Source organism: Limulus polyphemus, unplaced genomic scaffold (assembly GCF_000517525.1).
Source record: "Limulus polyphemus unplaced genomic scaffold, Limulus_polyphemus-2.1.2 Scaffold4200, whole genome shotgun sequence".
NCBI lineage: Eukaryota > Metazoa > Arthropoda > Merostomata > Xiphosura > Limulidae > Limulus > Limulus polyphemus.
In genome coordinates this window covers 14,310-32,496 of record NW_013669810.1, presented here as the reverse complement: position 1 = coordinate 32,496, position 18,187 = coordinate 14,310, and the positions used below count along the sequence as shown (strand labels likewise).

General features: G+C 31.4%; 2 protein-coding genes across 5 annotated transcripts in view; one reads left to right on the top strand and one right to left on the bottom strand.

Annotated features, from left to right (window-relative positions):
* Positions 1-2,253, top strand: part of LOC106470751 — a 64,996-nt gene extending 62,743 nt beyond the window's left edge. The window contains exons 16-17 of the mRNA XM_022399387.1: positions 802-1,271; positions 1,899-2,253. Coding sequence (XP_022255095.1) covers positions 802-1,271; positions 1,899-2,111 — 683 coding nt within the window. The 3' untranslated portion in view covers positions 2,112-2,253. The remainder of the gene's footprint in view (positions 1-801; positions 1,272-1,898) is intronic.
* A 3,333-nt stretch (positions 2,254-5,586) lies between these two features.
* On the bottom strand, positions 5,587-17,432 carry LOC106470752 (5-formyltetrahydrofolate cyclo-ligase-like). 4 transcript variants are annotated; one of them, XM_013931317.2, is made up of 4 exons: positions 17,091-17,431; positions 15,371-15,504; positions 10,706-10,833; positions 5,587-7,223 (listed from the first exon to the last, which is right to left on the bottom strand). In XM_013931317.2, the coding sequence occupies exons 1-4, from the start codon at positions 17,214-17,216 to the stop codon at positions 6,997-6,999; spliced, it is 615 nt and encodes a 204-aa protein (XP_013786771.1). In that variant the 5' UTR covers positions 17,217-17,431; the 3' UTR covers positions 5,587-6,996. The 4 variants fall into 4 exon arrangements, with proteins under 4 accessions (XP_013786771.1, XP_022255093.1, XP_013786773.1 ...); XM_022399385.1 differs by having other exon boundaries at positions 6,963-7,223; positions 10,706-10,824; positions 17,091-17,432; XM_013931319.2 differs by lacking the exon at positions 5,587-7,223 and adding an exon at positions 7,230-7,644 and having other exon boundaries at positions 17,091-17,432.
* Between the last annotated feature and the right edge of the window lie 755 nt (positions 17,433-18,187).

Below are 18,187 nucleotides of genomic sequence, written 5' to 3'. Positions count from 1 at the left end.
ATATATATATATATATATATATATATATATATATCACAATAGATGTCCTTGCTTAGCTAATACCAGTAAAATTACAGAAAGAATTCCCCTTCTGTGATGATAGTTTTTGTAATTAGATCAGATTATGGTTCTTCTTGAATATCTGTGAATTGTTATGTTATCAGTGATAAGGACAACTTGTCATTTTTTTATTACATATGATAATTACGATAACCTGCCTTGTACAACTCGTTCTATATGCATCTGGAAAAATGGCATCCAATTCTTTAGTCAGCAAGCTATACTATTTGTTTGCCATCTGGTGAGTAGAATAATGTTTGTGGCTCCATCTAGAAGACTGATCAATGTGTACTGTCTTCTAACCAGCATGAATTCTCGTTTAAGTGATCACACTGATTACCTTTCATTGCTGGACATAAATCAAATAAGTAAAATACAAAAAGTTGAGAGCACACCTAATCTCAAAATATGGCTTCAGAAGCTATCAAAGAAGATATAATGAAATTTTGATGTAATTTGTATTGATACTACTAATATGCAGTACATTATTAAAGTGGTAAATATACAGTGGTGAAAGATTCCATGACCCAGATATATTAGGTAATATATTTACATTTTATTAGTTAATAAGTAGTATATATATATATGATAAAAATAAACTAGACAATACATCTTGAAGTTTAAGGTAGTTTGTAGATTACACGGCTTAAGGTTTTGTGATACCTAATAGAGGATAGAATCTAAGTATGACATAAAGAATAGAAAGTATGATCCACAGGTATATATCCTGTATTTGTACAGGTCCAGAGGCAGTGACCTACCTGTTTGACCTTCTTCAAACTAATTTAAAATGGATCAGAAAAAGTCTTGGGATTTCTTCCATTCTTTCAACCAATGATGTGTTTAACAGAATCACACCTTCACCACTTTCTTGCTCAGAGAGAAATTCCACAGATAGGTCAACTAAATCATCATTTACGAAAAATAAAGAAGCCTTACAAAATACACAAAACTCCACGACTGATGCTAAATCTGCTAGAAAGAAGAAATTGTCAGAGTCTGAAAGCTTAGTGGAAGGTTCTTCAGGCACTCGACGGTCATCTTGGGAAGATTTCAAACAGGAACATCTGAACACTATGTTGTCTCACATCTCTGAAGAAGAAGAAGAGGATGTGAAAGATGATGTGACTCTTTCATGGGAAGGAAAAACTGATGAACCTTTTAACCCGATGAAGGAGTACCAGCTAATTGGAGATAGTGATTTTGACCAGGTAAAGAAATACTATTATATCAGATAGTGATTTTGAACAGGTAAAGAAATACTATTATATCAGATAGTGATTTTGACGAGGTAAAGAAATACTATTACATTAGATAGTGATTTTGACGAGGTAAAGAAATACTATTATATTAGATAGTGATTTTGACCAGGTAAATAAATACTATTATATTAGATAGTGATTTTGACCAGGTAAAGAAATACTATCATATTAGATAGTGATTTTGATCAGGTAAAGAAATACTATCATATTAGATAGTGATTTTGATCAGGTAAAGAAATACTATCATATTAGATAGTGAAGTATTATTAAGATAGCAACAAATTATCTAGAGCATATTGTTTTTTTTTATGTCAATCATAATTAATGGATGTTCAACATTTGCTGACTTCAGTTCGAAAATCCTTGATAAGCTTAAATCATGTATTAATATACATAATTGTTTTTGTATCTTGATATTAATAATGCTTGTTATTTTTGATTGAGAAACTAAGTAGATTTAGGTAATCAAATAAATATTGAATTATTCTTCATAGTTTTTATTCTTACCAAGCAATATTTACATCTTAGTGCTTATTCTAAAATTATTTTATATCTAGAAATTATTATTATTTTTAGAAAGCCCTAGCTGACTTTCCTTTCCGATGGAATGGTCTTTTGCACCAGACACCACAATTAGGCTTGACAAATATTTCTTTCACTAACTTACTTTCTCATCGATGGGATATCAGAGGAGTGGCACCTGTGGCTAGCAGTCAAGAAAAATATGTTCAAGTTCTGAAGACTATGTATGACATAAATAATGTCCAGTCTAATCAAAATGTAATGTGATCTCTCTGTGAACCACACATTTAACTAGCAGTTTCCTCTTTTACAAGTAATCTCCCATAAAATAATTTTAACTTCTGAAATTTTCAGTTATTTAGATTAAGTCTTATTTATTTATCTAGTTGTTTTACTAAAATTTATTAGTTTATAGATTGAAATAGAAAATAAAGGAGATAACATTAAACATGTTGTCTTTCAACTTTTTAACATTTTTTCTTTAAGTTAAAGAAACTAAAACATATGTCCATAAACTTGAAATTGTGTACAAGCACTCACCAATGTCTTATACTACTGAATCATCCATAATTAACAGGGTTTTTATTGATTTTACAGTACTATCGAAAAATACTGTGGTGTCTATTGCATTACAGATATACTACCTGGTAACTAGACCAACCTGCTTTTAGTCTTCCATCCCTTTAACTTTCACACTTCTACAGTAACTTGTTTCTGCTATCAGTGTAAGTTTTTACTCTTATTCATCATGAAAGTCATACTAAAGCACAAAAAAAAGAATACATAATACAGGTTCACAGTCTTTCTTTAAATAGTGTTTGCTTGCTTTTGAAATATTTGATACTATTTTGGCTATTACATGTTTTTACACTTTATGATAATCTAACCAATACACATTTACATCTTCTTTAACCATATTGTTCTTAAAAACAAAAGAATTAAAAAACCAGAGATGAATGCCTTAATTTTATATGATAGATAGGATGGAAGGTTCACAGAACTACAGAAAAGCTATGGATTTAATTAAAGAAGTTTGCGAGAAACAGCTGGCTGATTAAATATTGAAACTAAAGAAAGGTTATTGTTTATTTTCTTTTTAGTAAGTTTAAGGTAAGTAATATGTTAAAATGGGAATTGGGCTCTTAAAGGATGCTGATAGCAAAGTTTTTGTTGAAGTCTTTTGTTTTCTTACAAGATATTAAGGATATTAGAATTAGCAAGAATCATGTAGGTATTAATCCTTTTGAAATACAGTGAGCAGGTTTCCAAGAGGTGGAAAGTTTCCCTGAAAATTATAAGTCAATTAGTCTTACTTCTGTAGTGAGAAATGTTCTAGAACGTGTGTGCTAAGATTTTAAAAAAGCTTTTGATGAGACACCATACAACATCACATCAGTAGAGGATGGGTAAACACTAGTTAATTAGATTGTAGGATGGATGTGTGAGAGAAAGCAAAAAGTTAATGGCCAATCACACTGAATCATGTTGATGGTAGTTTGCTCCAGGGTTCAGTGCTTGGGCCTTTGTTTTGCTATAGACATTAAACTTGTAATTTCCAGTTTGGGAACTCATAGCTGAAGAAAAGGTCTTGACATAGTGGTACATAAGTCATTCAAGCCATCAATTTATGGTGTATTAAAAGTTAAAAGAGGTAATGTTCTCTTTATACAAATCACTAGTTAGGCTTTCACTTGGATTAATTTACAGTTTTGGTCTATCTAAGACCAGGCCAAGTAGTTAGCATAACACATTGTAGATCAAAAGTTTGTGTGTCTTATTTCAAAAAAATAAACTGTGAGCAGCAATTTGGAGCCATGGATGCAGGAGAGTAGTGGTCAAATCCAAAAGTTAGCTGTGGACATTATTCACTAGCTGCCTTCCTTCTAGTCTATCAGTTCAAAATTAGGGATGGCTAACATCGATAATGCTTGAATAGCTTTGAGTGAATATCTAAAAATAAAACAAACTCCTTATCTAAGAAAGGATATTGACTTATAAAAAGTTCAGAGGAGGTCTTACTTGGATGATAAGCCTTGAATAGGTGAAACTGCAGCCCAAAGAATAAATAGGCATCTACATCACAGGTAATATTTTCAATTTTACCTTTGGTGAAAAGAAAAGAAAGCTGTAACATCATAATTTCCAGATATTTTTCAAAACTATCCCTGTATTCATACTCCTCCTCCACTCTTCCCTCAGTTTGGTTCTTGAGGGGGGGGGGTCTTCCATGTAACTTTTTACTTTGATCCATCATCAGTTTCTGCCTTGTATACAGTGTTTTGTCTTGAGACGTGCTTTTCCTCTACTATTATTAGTTATTCTCATTCTCCTAATTAATTTAAGTAGGATCACATCTCTTAGTGTCCTTTGATATTTTACCTATCAGGCTGTGTTGCAAGATGCTTGTCTTTTAATCATTTGAAATCATTACAAATGATTCATTACTTGTCTTTGTGGGGAAAGTTTGCCAATAGGAATTGATTAGGGTTTTAGCATCTTCTTGTACCTCTGGTCATCATTCCTAGATGTAATTTTTTATGTTCATTTATATCTACTCACACTTTTAGTGTGGCCCAATGTTAATGTAAGTAAGGTGTATCTTTATAGCTTTTTCATTGACTCTGTTCTAGATTACTTCATCTGGAGTTTTGTGGATCATCTAAAACACTTGTTCATCTATGGACCTATTGCTTCCAGTTCTTATTTGAATTTAGATTTAGATCTGGTAGTAGCCTCAAACCTTTTCCACAACAAAGGGATATTAATGTTATGTCACATTTCCCCCCTTTTTTTTAGCTCTCAGAAGATTGGAGAGTAATCATCAATTTCCTATTTAATTTTCTTTTATCCAAGTATTCCTCCTCCTTAGAGGATTTTGAATGATAAATGAGGACTTGGGAATCTGGCTGTTCACATTTTTGGCCTGGCTTTGGCATTGTATGTCTTCACATAATAATGTTATCATTACATGGATTATTAGAGGATTTTCACTCACTGATTGCCTCATAATGAATTGACCATCCAGTTAGCCTCTTCTCTGAGATTAATTGTTCATAAGTCCAAGTCTCAATTTTTGTAAACCCTATCTTGTTCATGTGAAATTTTGCATTAACACTCTTCATTTCCTTTGAGTTTTGGGTGTGCACTTCTCTTTGATTTGGGAATGATGGTTTTTCTTTACAAGGCAATTTCCATGGATCATGTTTGCTTCTGATACTGTCAATGGGACCTTGCCACTTTGTGGAATCTGTCCTTGACTATTGGAACTTCTCCCACTACTCTTGACTGCCTTCAGGTGCAACTCATTCTTGAGTTTCCTCACTGTACATTTCTTGTTCTTTTATCTCCTCCAATGCTTCACTCCAGGACTAGTGATGTGTTGGAGAATCATTATCTTTAGGATTTGTTGTCTGCTCAGATATCTCATTCTCAAATTATTCTGTTAGAGATTTGGATGTTCCCCAAAAATGTCAGGAGTTCTTGCCCTTGTACACCACCAGTGTGTTTTATTACTCACAGATAATTTGACTGTGACAACATATATCAGTAGACAGGGCTGGACTCTCACAATCTTACAGATATAGATTTTCTTATAAACATAAGATGACTATAACACCAGTTAATAGTTTTAACTTGCATTATGAAAGTTAACATTTTTAATAAAGTCCTGTCTGAATAATATATAAATTACAATATAAAACCCTGTAATGTGTCATGTGTTTTAAATATGAACATACAATTGTACTGACTAACAACAAGTTTATTTGCCTCATTTACCAGTCCTTACAGGAACTGGCATAGTTTGGCATAAATCTATGGTACAAAGCAGAAATAATACAAACCTAAACAAAACATTATACAGCTTAGTATTTTTGAATCTCCAGAAACTAACAGGTTTATCAGATTTCAATATATACTCAAGTTCCAAAAGTAAAACCAGAGCCTTCAAAATTTCTAATATAAGGACATGATTACCTTATAAAAGATACTAGGAAGAAATTAATTTCTACTCTCTCACTTTGACGTGGTAAAGTATATGATTATCTGATCACTATGTTTTATTTCTAAAACAAAACTATACATCAATATGTGCCATAGTTTATTAATGCCAAATAGAAAAACAATTTCAATACATACTGTGACAAATACTTAAATGGAAAATATAACATTAACAAAGACAATAAGCTCTGAATTATTTCAAAATAGTTGATATATGTTTCTGTATTCAATATTAATCAAATTTTACAACATGAATTGTGCAAGGTTTAATTCCCAGTAGAGTATATAAAAATGCAGTCACTGAGTTCATATATAAAAATATTTTATAAATAGTTAGAACATTATTAATACAAAAGTGGAACAATTAATTCTAGTCCTGTAATTACTAGGAAGATGTACAAGAGATTTTAAGAATATTACACAAGATGCAATTCCCTTGCAGGACAAATCTTGGCAAGTACAGTAGCAGTAACAAGGTTCACAACCCCGTCCTAAACATTAGGGAACTTATGGGAATCCTACTGATACAAACATTAAAATAATTTTCCAGCTTTTTGTAATTTTAAACATTCTAAATACAGCACCTTAAGTTTTGAATGTAAAATAATTCTACATCACTTTAAGGCAAAGACTTCAGGGATATTTAATCGATGTGACTGTCAATACTCAGAAGTAGTTTCAGTTCTGAAACAAACATACAAAATTTAGATGTTTTATACCAATTATGTAATAATTTCTCCCGGAAGAGGTTCTGAAAAATTTCCAACTAATAATACATACTTTTAATTGCAAGTAACGGGCAAAATAGAAAAGCTTATGTGGCCACTGTGCCCTAGGTCATCTGTTGGGTACCCTTAACTGCAGTGCTATTTAATTTATGCAGACTTTTTCAATGTGGTGTCCATATGCATCATATCCAAGAAGACTAAATACAGGCAGGTTGCAATAATCAGTAAATAAAAAATATGAAACTAAAATGTAAAGAATAAAACAATATAACCTAAAAATGATCCTGCTTAATAACATGCAGTGGATACATTTCATGCAAATGAGTTATTGTATTAATTTGAAAAAAACAATCAATAGCTCTGGTAACAAATCATGCTGGAGTGTTTAATAACACTGTTAACAAGTTACAAAGAAGGAAGGTCAGCTATTTTTCATCGGGATAAAATACTTCATCCATAATGACATCATGCACATCCATTGGCACACTGTGTAGAAGTTGTTCAGCAAAAGCCAAGCCAATCGTGTAGGGTCGACCATGAGGGTCATGTAGGCAACGATTTAGGTAAGTATCATAGTAACCACCACCACGTCCAATGCGACCGCCTCGTTTATCAAAAGCCAATCCAGGAACCACAATCAGGTCAAGCCCACCTGAAGCAATCAAGAATCTACATTAACTAATCTTATTAAACTGACATAAAACTAATCCTAAAAGTAAGATAAACAATCCTGAAACAAAGAACTTCCTTTATTTGTGGAAGAAATTTAAATAGAATATACTTCATAAGGTTAACTGAAGAAAACAAACTGATGTACACAAAATAAATTATAGGAGAGTTCCCATCTCGCTATTTATCAGGAAAAAGGATGTCATCGGCTATGATATCATGTTCATCCATGGGGATACTGTGCAACATCTGCTCCTGAAAAGCTAACCCAAGAAGATATGGGCGACCACTAGGATCATGTAAGCAGCGGTCAATATAGATATCATAATAGCCCTGGCCACTTCCAATCCTTCCTCCTCGTTTGTCAAATGCCAGACCTGGAATGACCATCAAGTCTAGTCCACCTAAAAGTAATACAAAAACATGGACAATAGCATTACCTACTATCTCACACAAGTTAGTGTTGAGGACAGTATAATTACTTTCACATAAACCTGTACCTCTTTAGGTTTACTACACGTCTCACACAAGGTGCTGATGATTACAGCAGTAAATAAGCATGTAATTCTTTATCCTTGCTACAAATATAGAAACACAACATCCTGTTTACCATTTGTACATATACTTGAAACTGAAGATCTCAATATATAAACACAACAGGCCTGCCACCAAACATATAGTATAGATATATCAAGAATACTTTTTAACCTGGAACCATCGGCTCATCCTTTAAAAAGTTTATTATGTCCTAAACACATTCCATTTTTCTTGGTTGTTTTCTTAACAATCAGGGAGCAACAAACTGATACACGTACACAAAACCATATCTTCCTTTCACATATCACATCTTTGATGTACTAATTTACATGTTCATGTCAGGACCATATCCCAACCTGATATTTATTAACCAAAAGTTGCTAGTAGGTGAACTTTCAAGTTTACTTGGTACACACACATATCCATCCATCATATCTTTGTAATAAACAAGACTTAAACTTATTAGCTCGATCAGTTTCAGTTTGGTTTTAGCTGATTAGTCATCCTGAATATGTTCTGGAGGGTGACTGATCACTCTCCTGTAGTTTCTGAAACTGCTATACCTCTACATCATCCAATCAATATTTAAAAAAAAGTATTATAAAACACAAGCTGTAACTAACCTTAAAACAATTTTTAGGAAATAGATACCTAGAACAATACACAGATAACCTTTATAAAATGCATGCAACCAAAACAAGCATTTCAAGAAAAAAAACTCGTGTCGCAACTACATTTACTATTTCATGCATTAGCATCATTGACACAGACAAAATTAAAAAAAGAAAAATCAATCAGAATGCCAAAAATTCAGAAGAACTTTTAGTAAATATGCCCTTCATGACAACACTATATAATAACAATGCCACTAAAAAAAAATATAGTTCACCAATTTAAATGAAACAATATTTTTAGGAATATATATATATATATATATATATATGAGAAACAAAGACCTTTATATAGCGTACATGTAACTAAGAATACATCGGCTCACAAGACTAATTTCAATAAAAGTTTCTCAGTACAACATACGAATAAAAGGACCAGCAATAGTTAAAAATGACTATTGTAATTATCCTTTCTAAAAGCAAAATAAAAAAAAAACACACACACAGAAACACTACTCAACAAAAATCCTAAAACAGAGATAAAGGGTACATCTATTATTATCAAAGAACTTGAACTTACACTATGAAATTATTTTACTCTTCAAATAAAAACAAATAATTCTAGTTTGTTTCTAACTCGAAATAATTTATGACACATCATCTCCCCAGTACATTTTTAAACCATAAATTTAGTTTATCATCATTTACTTTTGGTTACTGATCTTTTAACAGTTTCTGCAGAATCTATACAAGCTTTTTTTTTCAGAATTATAAATTGTTTATTTTACAGTATATTATTACTCCAACACAGTCTGTAACCATACTTTACAAATGTAACATTTATTCTGTTGTGTAGTCTCTTGATAAAATGTACTGGTGATATGTGAAAAATATTTTGGAGCTAAAAAACTGTATTTCAATTTAAGTTTGATCAGTGTTAAAAAACAATTATGTTCCATGAGCTAAAGGTTTCCAAAAGTATTGCATTAAAAAACAAGTTATAGTATTGAATGTAATACATGTGGTGAATGCTACAGTGAAGAAACTTTGTGATGTAAATTCCACTATATGGAACATCTTAGGACTAGTATAATGGGAAAGTGAAGATAATGTTGTAGTTGTACTTTCTATTGAGTCCCCCCAGTGGCTGGTCGGTACGTCTGAAAGCATATAATCCTAAAAATTGTTTCAATACTCATGATGGGCACGGCACAGATACCTAATGTATGGCTTTGTGCTTAACATCAAAACAAACAGGCAAACAGTTTTTATTGAGAAATATGATTTAACACATTTTAACAATACTTTCATTATTCAAAGTGCCTGGATTACCTGGATAGCTCTCAGAACTAACAACCAGTTTATAACAGAGATTAAAAACTTAATAAATACTTCTTCCTCTTATTCATATTTTAGTCAAGTTTTTTGTTGTCATAAAATGTGATGCTAATTTGAACTTTCATTTTTTTGAACAATCATTTTGTAGTAAATACATACACATGTAAGTACAATTTGTTTGTTTTTTACTTCAGTTTACGTATCTTTCACTAGATACTTATTAACAATGCTACTAAGTATCAGATCTAACTGTTGAACCATCTGGCTTCTAAAGCCAATGTGTTTGAACTTATTGTTGATAGTTTAAATTGTACATTATTTTTTAATTGTTCTGAGTCCATCTCTGTGATTGGTTAACTTGAAGAAGGTTCAGAGCAAAAGTTAAGGTAATAACAGTTTTACTGGGAAAAACAATTTTTCTCCTGAATTATATTTACCCTCCTGTGTACAATATGTCATCTATATTTTGTAAAATCGATGGTAGATAGTATTTTTCAAACATATGTGCTAATTCAAGACATTACTCGTTAGTTAAGATACTGTTCTCAAAGTTAGAATATTCTTATTGATAAAAAAAGAGGTGGGGAATTTTGAGGCACTGGATTAACCTAAATCCTAAAATGCCCATCCAAAGCCTTACAGTATGTTTTTTTTTCACCAATCATTATGCTACATTTTCTTCCCAATCTGATGATACTTTTGATACCCAGAATTCCGAGAATGCTATATCTTGAAGAAAACTACCATTTTAGTATATCAATGAACTTGAAGAGGTTTTTATATGTTCACCACTTACAGTGTACATGATTCTATTGACCTTTCAGTTCAACAGTGGTAAAAGTGCTTTGTCGCATGCAACTGACTGATAGAATAGTTTAAAAATATTAGAAATTAGCCAATGGGTTGACAATGCTTGATTATATAATCAAACTAATATTGTATACATTTTCTGACATTCAACAAATATCTTAAAACATACCAGTAGCAAGAGCTTCTTCTCGGTGATCATCATCAGCTGGCTGTCTGATATTCCACTTTGTCAGAGGTAGTTTGGACAAGTCTTCTAAAGAGTGGAGTTTCACCATATCCATGTGTTGGCTGTTTGAACTATAATAACATTACAGTTTATCCTTGCTACATGGATAATCACTGGTAAGAGGGAACTTAATACAAAAATGAAAGGCTAATTTTATGAAAATTAAAATCATGTACACAATTCACATCTCAAACAAAAAATACTATGGTGTTTCAATGGAAATGATTAAACAAACAAACTAATGTACCAAAATCTTTGCAAGTTATCTATACAACTGGTTTAATTCTTTCAGCATGGGACTGACCCAGTAAACATTTTTGTGCTTCTTATAGTTTTCATGCTATAACTTTTAAATTAGTAAGAGAATGTTAACGAAATTTGGCAGATTATCACTAAACATTACAATGCTTTCATATACAAAATATCAATTTTTTTTATTAAGCCTTATAGTTTGTTAAGCAATGTTTTTCTAATATATTTTTTTCTTTTCGCATGTTGCCTATCCAACATGCAAACTAATTTTCATTTTCAATTTAAAAATACTTTTATGCATAAGAAAATTTTCAAATTTCACATATGAAGTCTCTATAATGTCCAGATAGTTATCAATCATTTCTTTAAAAAAAACTTTATATTTTATCTCTTATTTTCTCTAATGAATCTCTATATGGGTTTGGTAGTTTTGACCAATCTTGTAACCTCAATAAAAAAAATTAGGAAAAAAAAACACATTAATTATGCTTTTTTTGTTCTAGAATGACTACTACTTATAACACGAAAACACAAATTTTTAGTCTAAACAGCTTAAATCACATAACATTGTACATTCATATATATTTATTATTTTTATCATATTGACCCTTCAGCCATGCCTGGCTAACAATATAGAAGTTACAATGATGCAGCACATGTGCTCTCATGTTACCATATTCAATAATATAAAACTGACCTTTTGTCTTTAGAAAGTAACCTGTCTTGGCTGTGTTTTAGTCGACTAGTGTTTTGTAAAAATACAGACACATTTCCATTATTATACATTACATATGTATATAGCTTATTACTATTTAGAAATAAGTTCTTAAACTTAATGTTCTTAAAACACAGAACAGTAAGTAAAGAAATAAAGCAAACAATTAGCTCCTCTAGTTACGACCTTTGTACTCTGTTTGTGCTTGACGTAGGTTGCTAAGTATTTTTATACAGTTGAATAACCAAAAAACCATAAATTACTATATCAATATCAATCTTAGTAACTAAGCTGTATTTGGGTCTAAAAAAATATGAAATTTCAAGCAGACTAAAGATACAACCTACCTCCTTGATATCTTGGTTCAAAAGAAAGAGATGGAATCCTAAGACATGAAAATGGCTGAGAAAGACACTAGGGAGACATTCTAAGCTTTCGATTGGTTATTCACATCTCATATATTGAAGTAAGTGTATACAAGGGACAGTTTCCAAAAGTGGAAAGAGGTGAGTGGGGCCACTTTGTACGATTCAGTACAAGAGCAATAGAAAAGATAAGAGGTTCTTATCTTATATTCTAGCTTCTCAATATCAGTAGTTGGAGTTCCTAATTCATACAAAACTGTAGGTTTTGTGTTTTGACATCACAAACACCTAACTTGAGCCAGTGCTGCATTCAACATACCATGTGACACACAAAAATCAATGTTTAGCTGTGTTTTCGAAAATTTACTTTTAAATTAAGAAATTATCTAACATATAATACTAAACCTTGAATTATAATCTACAATTTGATACCAAACTTATTGACACAGATTCACAAAATAGTACTTCAATAAAAGTTTGAACGCATGTCAACAAACATCATGACATGGCCTTTGACCTGTGTGGAGAGGGTTAAATTACATGAAATGCAAGTTATTAAAGGAACAAAACTAAGTTGTTTTCAAGAACTATAAGGGGCAATCTTTCCAGTGTTACTGTAGCCAATGGTAAAAAAGCATGAATACAACATAACTGAGCTACAAAGAAACAAGAAATTTCTTAAGTATCATCCTGTTAATTTAAGTGATGTCGTTCATTCAAAATATTTAAGCTACTGTGATGGTTAGGATGTACTTTGAGAGTTCTGGTACCTTAGTACATGAACTTCAGAGCATCAGTATGAGCTGAAGATTCCCAGTTCAAGAAACAAAACAGATTTCTTATAAAAACAGAAACAGTACAGTGCACCATGATTTTCATAACTCTCTCTCTTTTAGCTATAGAATAATTAACCTTCATACCAGTAATTTATGAAAGTTGTGTAGAAAGGCAGCTGCTAAATTTACAGTTGTCTCAGTGAAGTAAGTCTAAGGTACTTTACATCTGATCTTGATAGCTTAGATGGGTTCATGGGCCTGCTCTTGTCATTAGTTGTACTACTTTCTTTGTATCTTTTGATTTATTATTAAACTCCAACTTCTGATTCTTTATTTTTTTCAGAAACTTCCTGCTGATTGTAGCCCTCTTTATAGAAGGCTGTTCTACTGTGTCTTACTTCACTAGAAACAGAACAGTCATGTTAGGGTCACAGACTAGAAAAAATTTTAAGTACTTTTTACAATAACAATAAAATTCAAAGGTTTTTTGTTTTGTTTTTTTACAATTGAAAATTAATAAATGTATGCAATGCTATTTGATGTTGGATATCAGTATAGCAGCAGTACATCTAAAAGCTACATCTCCCAGTTTCCAGAAACATAGCTACTATCAATTATGACATTCTTACATCTCATTTTTTAGAATTCATTTAACCCAAACAAGTACATATTATGAGCTTTAGACATTATTACTGTATCTCATCCTGGACAACTTTTGCACAGAAGACTGAATGATGGTCTTTGTTCATATTAGTGTAGTATCAGTGTGGCAGAAGAAAAACAAACAAAAAATTTCAGCACAAAAAAGGAAACTGCTTCTTTTATTGGGGAGAACAACACAACTGTCACACTACAACCTGAGCCCAAACATACTTTGAAGTGATTCTTTAAATGCAAAAGCAATTCTGACACCGAAGGTAAACCTCTACAACAAAAAACTGGTTGTGACATTCACTTCAAGCATGATGTTGAAAGTTAAAGATGTGTTTTTTTTAGCGTTTAGTTAAGGGTACTATTTTTTCACTTTTTGTGTTTATAGCTGTTAATTATTAGATATCAATTTTGTCTGCCATTATATTCACAAATATATTTTCATCAAGAACAGTCTTTGATGAACATGTTTTTACTCCTTAGCTTCAGAAGGATTATAAAAATTAGCTTCTTTGACTAAACAATAGTATATTTTTAATGCTTCTACCAATATTTTTTGTCAATAAATAAACATTGTTATCTAATAAAATGGAAATGAATGAAAACCTTCCCCACAGGGTATTTTGTAACATTCAACAATGTTTAAAATTTAACACAGCATAAGAGATCAGTAGCATATGTTCCAATATAATCAATACTATTTTAATGTCACCCATGGGAGATTCAACCATGTTCTATAATCAGTATACCAGTAAAAAATAAACAGAAATGCTGGAGTGTTTGTTTTGCAATGAAAGGAAAAAAAATCTATTTGATTATGCATTCTATATTAATTCATTTATGTGTTTGTTAATTTCTCTTTCACAACTTCTCCCAGTTTTGGAGCTAGCAGGATCAAACTTAGCAGGTGGAGTTAGTAGGGTGAAACTAGAATTCTCACAGCAACTCTAATATGCTTCTTACCAAAATTATGAACTTAAAATACAAAAAAATCTGATAATTTTGTACTTAACAAGCAATCTCTGACTTAAACAGAGAGAATTATATTAGTTTGATAACTGAGCAGTGACAGTGCCAAATTTGAAAAAACTACAGAGATGAAGGTGCAAACTGCCAAGCATTGTACTGCCACTGGGAAGGTTGAAGACTGTATGGGTGAAGACTGTTATACAATGCCAAGCAGTTTTAGGTGATGGGCATCAGTCAAGCCAAACATGGTAAGCAACTCGACAACACTGTTTATTGCCACAGTCCTTCCTTAACACATGATGAGAAACCTCTTCTGGAACAGCTTTGAAGATACCTTTTTAATACATGAATGTTGTTCTTTACCTTGGGCATTTATCTGCATCATCTTTGCCAGATAAACTATCTTTGACCTCTTTTGTGGATTATTGTTTGGTCACATGTATCACATCCTCAACCTACTGCACTGGTAACATTCTTAGCATTTTGCAACCTTGCAGTTACAGATCAGTTTCAAAATTGACACTTCTGACACGTGTAAGAAATTCATAATGACTGATATGAGCATTTTTTGAAGAAAAAACAGATTGTTCCCATTGAAATTGCATTAGAACTACTGATGGGCAGAAACTAATCTTCAGCAACAAATTGCTCCCATTAATAACCTTATAAATATCATCTTTAATTGTCCTATATTATTCATCATAAAATAAACTGTATATTGACAGATTTGCAGGAAACACAAAAAACTCCAGATTTAACTAGTCAAGAGCAGTTTAGTACACTCAGTCAGATTAAGTCAGAAAACACTTGTTAAAAAAAAAATCAATTATTGTCTGAATCTCTATATCATGCAAGTACAGAAATGAACATTAGTACTTACTCATATTTAGGTATAAAACACTCTTTTCCCATTTTAAAAATATATTCCAAGATTCCATTTGTTTGTACCTCATGATCTGTGTTTAAGTAGATGGAAATTCGATGGCTATTCTTGAAACGATCATAGTTGATCAACTGTTGAAAAAAATAATTTTAGTTCTTTGAATGCAATCAAAGTTAGCATTCTTTGCAAAACATAAAGGTCTGCAAAGTAAATTTGGTTCTCAATTTATTTTTCACACAGCACAAATCAATTGAACTTAACTTAAAACATAGGCTTTATTAATTGTTTTATTCAACTACTTTTGGTAACACAGTTACCATCATAGTGCCCCGATTTTATGTTTTCACTCTTGATATACAGTAGCACAATGTATCTGAAAAGATATTACTTTTAAAACTTTGAACTTACAAGTACAATGTAATGCTACAATATCCATTAAAAGCATAAGAAAATAAATATATTTCCTGCTAACAAGTTATTCATGAAAACTGATACTAGCAGGTTATATAAAAATACTGATTTTATATGCTGTAACAAATAATTTAAACTACTATGAAAGACTACAAGACACAGGTCAAATACATTGCTTTGAAAAATGTACCACACTTTATTTTAATTATGAATTTTATAAACTTCCCAACAATAAATTACTTCTAGATATTTAAATAGCATCCACTTATTCCAATATACTTTTTACTGGTTATATTACTTGAACAAAAACAACTCTTATTTGAATAAGCAATGAGGTTAAAAGCCACTGAAACTAAAGTAAATGTAGCTCTTTGCTCAAAGTAGCTATTAAATAAATATTTCAAATAATTTAAATTATTGGTGCAAGTATCATCATCATCACACAAACACTCAACTCATCATTACTTTAAAATAAAAATCAGTGTTTCACTTTCAGACCTTTTTATAAATTAAAATTGTCAACCTATGTTAAATTACTGTTGCTTATCCTTCACTTTCAGAAATATTTTTCTCTCTCTCCTCTAAAGAGATCAAACAAAACATAATTTTATTTAAAAAAAATAAATGTAGAGAAATTTCAGACTTTTGGTGATATACCCTTGTTAATATTTAGTTTTAATGAAGATTCATATGGTTACCTTTCATGCAGGAGAGATTACTTTTTTCAAGAATATAAAATGTTACTTGCTTGTACATATTCATTTTATCACTTGGAGTTCAAGTTGGACTCAAGACACTAACCCAGTCTATTTGCTTAGTTTATACCAGAATACTAAATTAGATAGCAGGTGAGATCAATTTATATTATTTTATTTGATTTGATATTAATCAAATAGTTTAATTAAAAACAACAACTAAAAAAATAAAAAATATTTTTTGGGCAAGTCAAACTAAAACAGTTGTTCTGACATTATTTTAAAACGTTAGTTAAAACATAATCGTATGCTGATATAGAATAATACTATTAATAATATTAACAGTTAATACCACCAATTAAAATATTAAGTTACCTATGAAATATGATTTTAATCATATTAATAAACTACGTTAAAGTGTTAAACTATGTTAATTTTGTATTTATTATTCTTTGTATTAAACTAGCACAGTCATGAAAAGAAGCAGTTATCTCGCACAAGTTACAGCACTAATCTATTACATTGGAACAGTAATACTAATTACTATTAGTAATTTCACCACACGAAATCACGTGCGAACTTAACATTGCCAACTATAGCAGGAAACTGACCTTGTCAGTAATTAGCTTTGATTGGCAAAATTTTTCGTCCTTCGACATGACCTTAAGTTTCTTTTTAACTTCGGCTCGTATAGCTTCTTTTGCCGCTCGAAGCGCAGCTGAGGCAGCAGAATTCATTACAAATTTTTTATGTGAAAGTTACACCGTTAAAACTTTTCCACTTCTTCCACGTGTCAACCACACTATACAACACCTCCGAGACAATGTATGCACCGAAAAGAAAGAAGTAAATCGAGGTTAAAATTATTTATAACTTTAGATGATTAGAAGCAAACAGTGACACACACTCTTGGTTTCGTGGACCAGCACCACCTAGATTTTGCAAGTACTGAGTAGTGATTTGTAAACAACTCTCAGATTCTCATCCACCTATCATGAAGGAAAGTTATCCTAGTACACAGTATTTTTCACAACGTACTGAATCGTTCACAAGTTATATTAAAGGAAAAGATAATAGAGAGCGATGAAATTATCACGACTTCAAATTTGTTACGTACAAAGAAAACAAAGGAGCAATTGTATAATTTATTAAATTTATTGCAGATCATTATAGTGTTACTGTTACGACAGCGGAAGTCACATGACCCTCGTAACACGTAATGAGTTCTAGAAAGATCGGGGAACATCACGAATAATCCAGTCTTTGCTAGGCGCCCTCTATTCTTGTATATACGTGCGACAGAAAATGAATCGGAATTGAATAGCGGACAGAGAGATGGAAGATATAGACGGACAATTGAGTTAAGCGCGGTAGTAAGTAAAATGCGTGAATCATTCGTTGAGAATTATAGCGTGTGTTTAAGTAACTATGGAAATTAAGTGTATTGCAAAGTTGTATTGTGAAAGAATAAACTAGTTTTATTTAAGAAATGACTTGTATCGCTGAGGTATCTCGGGAAGAATTTCTGTGGGAAATTATCAAACAAGCAGAGACGCAACATTATGTATGTATCCGCTTGTTTGATAATTTCCCGTAAATATTCTTTCCGAGAAACTTCAACGACACAAGTCTTGTCTTAATTAAAACAAGTTTATTCTTTCTCATTACAAACTTTGTAATACACTTAATTTCCACAGTCACTTTAAAC

Excerpts from the sequence above, each read along its gene's own strand:
- LOC106470752 (XM_013931317.2), bottom strand. The coding sequence starts at position 17,216 with ATGAATTCTGCTGCCTCAGCTGCGCTTCGAGCGGCAAAAGAAGCTATA. Across the intron at positions 15,505-17,090 it reads CAAAGCTAATTACTGACAAG|TTGATCAACTATGATCGTTT; the intron begins GTCAGTTTCCTG and ends TTTTTTCAACAG. Across the intron at positions 10,834-15,370 it reads TGTTTTATACCTAAATATGA|TTCAAACAGCCAACACATGG; the intron begins GTAAGTACTAAT and ends ATGTTATTATAG.